This window comes from Microtus ochrogaster, linkage group LG4 (genome assembly GCF_000317375.1).
Source record: "Microtus ochrogaster isolate Prairie Vole_2 linkage group LG4, MicOch1.0, whole genome shotgun sequence".
NCBI classification, from domain to species: domain Eukaryota; kingdom Metazoa; phylum Chordata; class Mammalia; order Rodentia; family Cricetidae; genus Microtus; species Microtus ochrogaster.
In genome coordinates, this window is record NC_022030.1 from 48,173,949 (window position 1) to 48,183,883 (window position 9,935).

Here is a 9,935-nt window from a genome sequence, read left to right on the forward strand (position 1 = left end):
TTTTTTTTTTTTTTTTTTGGAAAGCTTTACCTGTTTTTCAGTGTCCTTATTGATATGTGAGAAGTGTGATTGGCTAAATAAACGTGAATTGGTTATCCAGTTGTCCAGTTCTCTTATTGTTCAACACTCCAGTGTGTGGAACAGGAACTAATCTCTGAGTTTAATTAAGCCACACTTGTCATGGAGTGTGACAAACAGTAGTACACTTAAAATAAACTGGAGGCATGCAGATACTGTTATTGTAGTGAGACTGATGAAGTTCAGTGTTTAATTTTGTTTATTCTTTTTTAGACATCTTAGAGCAATTTTGGGTTCTGACATGCTGACATAAATCATCTATTGTAATATGACAAGCAGTAGTCTTACTGCCCTGCAAGGCCTCTATAGTCTGGCTAATAACTTCATTTCCATCTTAACCTGACAACAGCTGAACAGAGAACAGTACAGTTATAATTAATTATATAGTATGTCACTTTTACAGGTTGGGTTCTTCTATTTATTAATATGTGTTTACAGTCCCTCCCTGCCCTCTTGTTGCTTGATAGCTCATTTCTTTTTAGTGCTGAATAATATTTCATTGTCAGAATGCACCATAATTTATTCATTCCCTTGTTAGAGGGCATCTTTGTTGCTTCCAAGTACAGGTAATTATGAATAAAGCATACATAAACATGTGAAGATTTTCTGTAGATAAAAGCTAGCAGCTGATCTGAGTGAATACTTAGAAATATGATCACTGGCCCGTGTGAGAACATCTAATTTTGTGAGCATCAGCCAAGCTGTCTTCCAAAGCGGCTGACCCACTTTGGGTTCTCACTGATAGGGAACGCATTTTATGCTCCACATCCTCACTAGCACTTGGTGTTGGTGTTTAGATTTGAGGCATGGTAGTAAATGTATAGTATTTTTTTAAATTAACTTTCACTTCCCAAATGACAAGAAGGACTATTGGCCCTCTTCAATGTATTTTCTGGAGAGATGACTCAGTGGTTAAGAATTGCTGTTTTCTTGAGACCCAGGTTCTATTCCCAGCCCACATGGTGGCCCACAACCATCTATAATTCCAGTTCCAGGGAATCCAGTGTCCTCTTCTGATCTGTACAGGCAGTGCACGCATAGACTACATTACACACACCACACACACATACATGGAGGCCAAACATCTATACATATAAAATAAATATAACTACAAGTTTATTTTTAAATATTTTATTTTTAGAAATTCACTTTGGTATTTCAAATATACAAAGCATTGATTCCAATTCAGTTTCTTCACAATAAATTTCAAATTCCAGAGACATAAATGAAATTTATAAATGAATACATTGGTTAATTTTCTTAGTCTCTAGTGGTCTTTCATGCCAATACAGCAATGAAGTAATGGTGAATGCTTTCTAATGATTTTGTTATGATTGTTTAAAGTATTTCAAATTCATTATAGAACTTTTATGTATTCATCAAAATTGCATATTTGGTGGTTTACTTAATAATGATTTTGTTTCTTAGTTCTAGAAACATTTCCATTCTGGAAACAGGTTTAATAACACTAGCTTAAGTTTCTTAAACCTGTTTTTCAAAAGAAAAAAAATCTTATATTAAAATGTAATCTGCATATTTTATGATGATATTTATTTGCATAAAGGAGAAGACTAGTTATTTAATCTTTTAGTCAAAGGCATATATCTATAATAATACAAGAACTAAGTAGTATTAATCCTCTTCATTATTAAAATAAAGTTCTTTGTTCTTTGACTCTTGGGTTTACAGATAGTACCCCCAGACCTTAGCCACTCTGTTGATTCAGTGGCTCCCATTGAAAGGGATCCAGTTTCTGTGCATGAGCTGCCCCCCCCCCCTTCTCTAGCAGTAACTTAAGCGTGTAAGGAGAGGCAGCCAAATAGGAAATGGAAAGAGAAGAAAGCCATCAAAATTTTGGTGGATAGAGAAAAACAGTCAGTAAATGGATTTAGCTTTTTTGGTTTTTTGGTTTTCCTACCCTGGAAGTATTGGCTTTTTATGATTTTTATGGATTGAGGGATTTGGGCACAATCCAGAGAGGATGAAGTTTGACTGATAAAATTAGGTTTTCCTTTTGTTTTTGTTTTTTTAAAGAAAGACATATAAAAGGATTATAGAAGATGACAGTTATGTTGATATTTAATGTTTTGTAACCATAATCAAAAGCTTAAAAATAGAAAATAATTCTTTATAAACAAGTTTACTTATGTGGGCTTTTTAGATTGGAAATTATAACTATATTGTTTATTGTGTCCTATTACTGGAAGTTACCTGTAAGTTCTAACTAGTGTAGAATACTTTATGCTATTAGAAAAATGGACAATGCTTTATTTTTTAGTTCCTTAAAATTTTTACTGTTTCATAATCGGTTTTCTAGAGTAGAATTACTTACAGATGTTATTGATGGGTTAAAATATTAGAATTCACTGACATAATTGGAATGATTTTCCAAATCAGTAAAAATTAAAATATAAAGCAGCCTCTTGTTTGTATTAGCATATTATCGAGAATTCATATTAATACCTATGTTTCTCATTTGTTAAGGGTTTTATATTATTGTAAATAAGTAGATTGGTTTTGCTGTATATATTTTTACAGTGATCTAAATCTTTCAGTGTAACAAGACAAAACTGTGTAAAAATCCTGCCTGAACTCTGGAGGGGTCTGAATTCAGAGTTGTGTGAGTGTAACAAATAGAAAGGCGGCGGCATATATATCGTGTTTCCCCAAACCTAGTACTTGAACTTAGTTGACAGAATCGAACTTAATTTACTTCATCATGGATTTTTTTTCTCTAGAATATGAAATCTAATCTTACTCTCGTACCCGTGCTCCCTCGTTACAATATGTCTACTTCATTTTGTGAACAGGGCCGTTTTAAAAATAAAATGTCAACGGTATGTTCTGAATGAAATTCAGTACTAGCCCCTCTAATGATGAAGCCTGGTGTCTTTACCCTCTCGGCAGCAGTTTGTCTGAAATGCTGTGTGTTTGCAGGAGGAACAAGCGGCAAAACTGAAAGCTGAGAAGATTAGAGTTGCCCTGGAAAAAATTAAAGAGGCTCAAGTGAAAAAGGTGATGTGTGGCTCTTTGCTAGGTTTGAAATATTTACGATTTTTTTCCTGTTTTGTTTTGCTTCATGAATAGTTCTACTGTTTATATATACTGTTCGTCTAGTTTATGGAAAGGTGAAAATGTGTTCTGTTATCTGTCACATGAGGGTCTGTGGAGATGTTTTATGACAGCCTTTGTCTCTGCGCAGGTCTGAAGGGCCTAACTTGGGCTGCTGCTGGTGGCCCATCTGACCACATTATCCCTCAGATGTTAAATAAAGGCTGCGCACTACTTTTAAAACAAACACAAATCAGTAAGATTTGCACAATAATTGTATATTTTAAAGGCTTAAAATTAAAAACCTGTAGGCAGGTTTCTTGATATTCAGATTTTACCTTTAATAATAAAATCAACATAGTCATAATATGTCTTAATTCATTTTTAAAGAGTTGACTCAGAATGCTATTTAATGCTGGAAAATGCTTTTCTGAAATACCATCTTTTAAGGTTACCATTTAATTGCCTTTTTCCCTGTTGCAGCTGGTGATCAGGGTCCACATGTCTGATGACAGCTCTAAAACCATGATGGTGGATGAGAGACAAACCGTGAGACAAGTGCTGGACAACCTGATGGACAAATCTCACTGTGGCTACAGTTTAGACTGGTCGCTGGTGGAGACCATTTCTGAGTTACAAATGGGTTAGTAACCCTGCTGCTTTAATTGCTTCTTAGCGTCTTTGTAATCCTTAATCTTCATGTTGATAGAAGCATTTTGAGACATTTTTGATTTTTTTCTATAAAATTACCAGGCACTTTATCTTTTTAAAGTATGGCTTCTTAATGTTTTTCCTGGTGAGTTTTTAGCTGGAGAGTTTTTTGACTAAAAGATGAATTTCAGTTCACTTTGTATTTTAAAATGATTAAAGGAAAGTTTCTTAATGATAACAAAATGCTTTTTCTTTTAAATAAGAGCTACACAAATACATTTACTAAAAACTGTTACTTTTCATTCACTTATTTTATGTGTCTGAGTGTATGTGTGTGCATCTTGTGCATGGGGAAGTCAGATCCTGTGGCAACGGAGTTATAGGTGGCTGTGAGTTGCCTAACGCTGGTGCTGAGAACTGAACCTGGATCTTCTGCAAGAACGGCAGAAGCTCTTAGTGCTGAGCCATCTCCAGCCCCAGTACTGTTACACTTACCGGTGTTTTTATACAGAAGTCATCAACTCTAAGGGAAACAAAGCACATTAGCAAATTGGAAAGAATACTTGTAACATATGTTCATTATTGTTTCATGTGTGTGTGTGTGTGTATACACAGACTTTAGTCTGACACACACAGCACCACCCCGAATCCACGTTAAAAAAAAATCCATACAGAATCATGTGTTCAGTCCTGGGGGGATAGAGAAAGAAGGATGGCGGAACTGAACTAGTGAGCTCCGTGTTCAGGAGGGACTGTTTGGAAATGTAAGGTGGGGAGCAGCTGAAGACAGTGCCATCATCAGCCTTTAAGCACTCCATAATTCTGCTATGACTTATCTTGCCTTTCATGTAAGTCTGATGAATACTAACAAAAAGCTGTTATTTAATTTTGTAACAGAGAGAATCTTTGAAGACCATGAAAACTTAGTTGAAAATCTTCTTAATTGGACAAGAGATAGCCAAAACAAGCTTATATTTATGGAACGTATAGAAAAATATGCACTTTTTAAAAACCCACAGGTAAGACTGACTAACTTGTGAATGCAGAGTCAGTAGAGTTAAAAGACTGGAAGCCACGTGATTGGGCATTGTAACTGCAAACCCCCATGGGAACAGTCATGACTGAAAAGTAACTTGGGAGTCAGGTGTTAGGTCCCACATGGGGTAAACTTTGATAGAAATATAAATAGTTGCAGGGTGTTACTAGGTTTCTCCTCTGTAAATCCGGAGATTGTTGAGCCCAGAAGTTCATTAACATTTGAGGTTCTCATTTCCCCAAAGCAAGCCAGAGGTTTTTACCTAGCTAATTACTTTAATTTCTTTGATGAGTTACATAATAGCCTTTTTTTGTCATCTTTATTATGACAGTGTAATGTTTGGGTTAGCATTCACAACACCTGTGCCTGTTTTAAATTAGCAGATGGTGTAATGTGCTTCATTTACCATTTCCAGACAGACTTTATTCTCATCCTTTTTTACCTTCCCTTCTCCCCTGCCCCACTCCTCCCTGGTCGGTCAAGAAAAGCAAGAACTCTGTGATACAAAGTGGTGGTGAAAAAAGAGCAGTAGTGTTGAAGGTTTTTACCTGCAGACTGGACTGTGGTGTTAAAGGTGGTCCATTTACCCCAGACTTAATTATGGTGGTTTGATGTGGGAAGGTCATTGGTTAATCAATAAAGAAACTGCTTGGCCTCATAGGTTAGAGCATAGGTGGGTGGAGTAAACAGAACAGAATGCTGGGAAGAAGAGGAAGTGAGCTCAGACTCGATAGCTCTCCTCTCTGGGGCAGACACGATGAAGCTCCAACCCAGGATGGACATAGGCTAGAATCTTCCCGGTAAGCGCACCTTGGGGTGCTACACACATTAATAGAAATGGGCCAAGCAGCGTTTATATGAATACAGTTTGTGTGTTGTTATTTCAGGGCATAAGCTAGCCAGGCGGCCGGGAGCCGGGCTGTGGGAAGAGGCCCGCAGCTCCCTCAACAGTGCTTAATGAAGAGTATATGTTCAGGAATGTCAGGAGATCTTTTTGTAGAAGACTGAAAGAATAGTTATACTCATAATTACAATTCAGATTTTAATTAAAAAGCAAAACTGTTATAGTCATAGCAGAATTTGAGGCTTCCTCTTAAAAAGCCAGAATATTAATCATCATCTGGAACAGCATACTAGATCCAGAATAGAACTATGCTGGTTTAGCATATCTCATATTCTACTTTATAATGCTTTTGGGTGTTTTATATAACTAGTTGAATATCCTGAAATACTTGCTGTTGCATATATTGTCACCTCAGAATGTGGAAGAAACAGTCTATGGAATACTTCATAGAATGTGTTTTGGGCAAGATGGCGGTGGATGAGGAACATTTTAATGATGATTCTTACATAGAAGGAGCTTCATGAAATACTTCCCTTCCCTACGTACTGGCAGAACTAAACTTGGAGTGACTACTTTTCTAGCGCAAATGATGTATGTGTTTACTCCCAAGGGAATAGTGGAATGAGTTTAATTTTCATTTCTTTTCCTCCCTCCCTCCCTCCCGCCCTCCCTTCCTTTCTTTTTCTTTTTTTAGAATTACCTTCTTGGGAAAAAGGAAACAGTTGAGATGGCAGACAGAAACAAAGAAGTGCTGTTAGAGGTATGGCTCATTCTCCCTTTCTTGCCCATTTTAAAATTGAAACTTTAAGCATCTTTGAAGTCAGCCCTGTCAGTGTTCTGTGTGTACCTGTTGAGTCCCTAACAAACCTCTTACAAACTACTTTTTGCCAAGCAATATTCTAGTAGATTAAAAGGAGTAATGACCTTTTAAGGGTTTCCACATAGGAGGAATTAAAATATGCCTATGCTGGCTACATCAGCTTTTCCAGAGGGTCAGATAGTCCTGTCAGTAGTACTTTCTTAGTTAGCACGAAGAGCTGAGTTGGTAGCCCCAGCCCCTAAGTAAAAGCCAGGCAGAGGACTGTGTATTTGTAATCACAGTGGATTCCTGGCATACACTAGCCAGCCAGCCTATCCTCTGAGCTTAGTGAGAGACCATGTCTGAGAAACTAAGGTGAAAGGCAACTGAAGAAGACACCTGACATCATTCTTTAGCCTCCAGACTTCCATATCACCACACATCACAAACACACAAAGAAAAAGAAGTGGTATTCAGTAGTATTATATGCAACTCAGTTGAGTCCATAGGAAAATATTCTTTTTTGTTTGGTTGGTTTTTGTTTTTTGAGGCAGTATTTTTCTGCATAGCCCTGGCTATCTTGGAACCTACTCTGTAGACCAGGCTGGCCTCAAACTCAAAAAGATCCACCTGCCTCTGTCATGACTATAATTAAGAATATTTCCCACTGGGCAGTGGTGGCACACACCTTTAATCTCAGCACTGTGGAGTCAGACATCTTGTGTGCTGTGTACATGGCATTCAGGATTACACACCCCTGTCTAGAGGAGAATGCCAGGTATCTTCTCTCACTCTACCTTAGCCCCTCTGAACTAAGTTGGCTACCCAGCAAGCACGTGCAGCCATATTCAGCTTCTTATATAGGTGGTGGGATTCAAACTGAGGTATTCATGCTTGCCAGCAAACACTCTACCCTCTGAGCTATTTCTCAGCCCCATGACACATATTTATTAATAAACACTTTAGATTGCCACAGTAATTCTAAAGTACTTTCCTACTGTGTTTTCAATAGAAAGTTCTTTCAGAAAACTGTTTTGTTTTACTTAGTGTTACGCATTTCACAGGAGTAGCAAATTCATTTTCTGAAAATATAAAGATCATAAATTTTTCCAAATGATTTTCTTTTTTAAAGGAATGTTTTTGTGGAAGTTCTGTAACTGTCCCAGAAATCGAAGGAGTCCTTTGGTTAAAAGACGATGGCAAGAAGTCCTGGAAGAAGCGTTACTTTCTCTTGCGAGCATCTGGCATCTACTATGTCCCTAAAGGAAAAGCAAAGGTATGTCACTTCTGTGCTTCCTACATTGTGCTAGCTGCAATGTCTCCATAGTAACAATACCATTGTACCTGTGTAAGACACACAGAAGATAATTTTGTGTATTTATCTGTTGTAAAGAAGAGAAAGCTAAAAACTGTTCACCTCTCTGTCCTTTATTTGGGTTTATCTCAATTCTCTACTATCTTTTCCCTGTTGGGATTTGTTGTTGTAATGGGAAGATCTCCTTCATGTAGCTCAGGCTGGCCTCAGAATCACTGTGGAGATTAGGATGACACTGAACTCTTGGTCCTCTTGATTCCCCCCTTCCACTTCCTAGGTGCTGGGGTTACAGGTATGCATCACCATTTCAGCTAAACATAGTTTTATTATTTGGGAGGTGTAGGGAAGGTCTTGCTAGAATTGTGTGTATTTCATCTAGGGAGAATGGCTTTCTAGGATTACGTTAGCTTCAATCTTGAGTAATGTGGTTTTGCTGAGGTATACGCTACCAGTTGTGCTTATTTGAGTTCAAAGCTAATTTAAGCATTTACAGTATCATCCTAGTCCTAAAAACTATGAGTGTAAGCATCACCTCTGCCTGCTGAGGTGATTCCCAGTTGAGAATCTCTGTATTTGAGGCTGGCATCATAGCCATTCAGCTACTTGATAGATTCTTATTCTTTCCTAAGAGTGCTGCTATTACCTGTACCTGTTAACTATAGCTGTTATGTGATGTGGATACTGTGTATAGCATGTTTAAAGTACCAACATCTCTAAATCAATATTCATTAGGAATTACATATTACAAGCAAGTACTCTGCCTTTTTGGCTATATTGTAAACGAAGAAAAATCTTATGATCTTACTTTCTACCTAATAAAGGTTTGATTCCCAACTGAAAACTCTTACCTGGTATGATACTGGCTTATTTGCATTATTAAATTGATCTTTGTTTTTTTTGTTTTGTTTTGTTTTGTTTTTAAGGTATCTCGGGAACTGGTGTGCTTTCTTCAGCTGGATCATGTTAATGTGTACTATGGGCAGGACTATCGGAGCAAGTACAAAGCACCCACAGACTGTTGTCTGGCGTTAAAGGTACAGCTCAGCAATTGTGATCAGCATTAGGTAGAGGCTACTTGACATTTGGATCTTCAAGTAGGTTCTGTGTCTTTGTAAAAAGATAAGAGGACGAGGGGTAGCTCAGCAGTTAAGTATTAAGGTTTTGGGTTTGTTTTTTTTTTCCTTGCTCCATCCTAGCACCAGGGAGAACAAGGTAAAAGTAGAGCTTGACCTAGTAGCTCATACCAGTGACCCCAGCACTCAGGGTCATCAGGATTGGAACCAGACCCTGTAAGAGTTTTCCATCACACATTTATTTTTTGTGGTTTTCCTCAACTTTATTAGTAAAACCTGAAGAGGGCACTATTCCCAAGTTCAAAATTCCCCTGTTTTCATCTGGTTGAGGAATAACCAGGTCTGTCTATAACTTCCCCCCAAATTATAGCCATCCTAGTCTGTTATCTATGCTTTTATTAGGGAGTTTTCTTCTCTATCAGTCAGGCTTTAAGTTTCTCACACTAACTGTGGCCATACACTAGAGGAGAATGGGCACTTTTTAGTATTTTCAGCGATATAAATTAATATTTATAAAGATAGCCTACTGTTGCAGCTTATAGTAAAATAGTCTCACATTAGCCCAGAATGGAGGTTTATTACTTAGGGGTAGACTCACAAAAAAAAAAAAAAAAAAAAAGGTGGTGCTCAGCCGTCCTCTGCATGGGTGCGAAACTGGGACCAAACCCAACAGCCAAAAAGGGCCGTGCATGCTTTTACATCTGCATATATATATATACCACGTGAGGTTAGGGTTATATCTATATCATGTGACCTTAAAAGTATTGACTGAAGGAATTCCCACAGCAGCCTACAAAGATTCAAGAAAAGTTACTGAGAGAATTAAGTAATACTCAGTGGCTCCATCTTCAGGACTCTCAATACTACTTAGGTCTGCATGTTTGTATAGTACTTTTTTTCTGTGAGAAGCCTTAGTTGGGTTTAAGGAGTACCATTTGTTTAGAATTTGGGGTGGGATTCTGATTTCTTTGGTAAAAATGGATGTAATATAATAGCAGTCCTGTACTAAAGAAACTTTCTTAGACAACATGAATGCATCATTGAAGTTAGTTACAGAAGCAGCTTAGTTTGTTTTTGCTTTTTAATTT

The 9,935-nt window shown here is 37.4% G+C and overlaps 1 protein-coding gene across 4 annotated transcripts in view; it reads left to right on the plus strand.

Annotated features, from left to right (window-relative positions):
• Positions 1-9,935, plus strand: part of Raph1 (Ras association (RalGDS/AF-6) and pleckstrin homology domains 1) — an 85,844-nt gene that overhangs the window by 54,680 nt on the left and 21,229 nt on the right. For all 4 annotated transcript variants that reach the window (XR_003378174.1, XM_026786161.1, XM_026786160.1 and 1 more), the window contains 6 exons: positions 3,016-3,093; positions 3,613-3,772; positions 4,678-4,799; positions 6,355-6,420; positions 7,592-7,735; positions 8,698-8,808. Coding sequence is in view for 3 of the 4 variants with exons in the window: in XM_026786161.1 (XP_026641962.1) it covers positions 3,016-3,093; positions 3,613-3,772; positions 4,678-4,799; positions 6,355-6,420; positions 7,592-7,735; positions 8,698-8,808 (681 nt within the window). In the remaining variant the exon portion in view is untranslated. The remainder of the gene's footprint in view (positions 1-3,015; positions 3,094-3,612; positions 3,773-4,677; positions 4,800-6,354; positions 6,421-7,591; positions 7,736-8,697; positions 8,809-9,935) is intronic.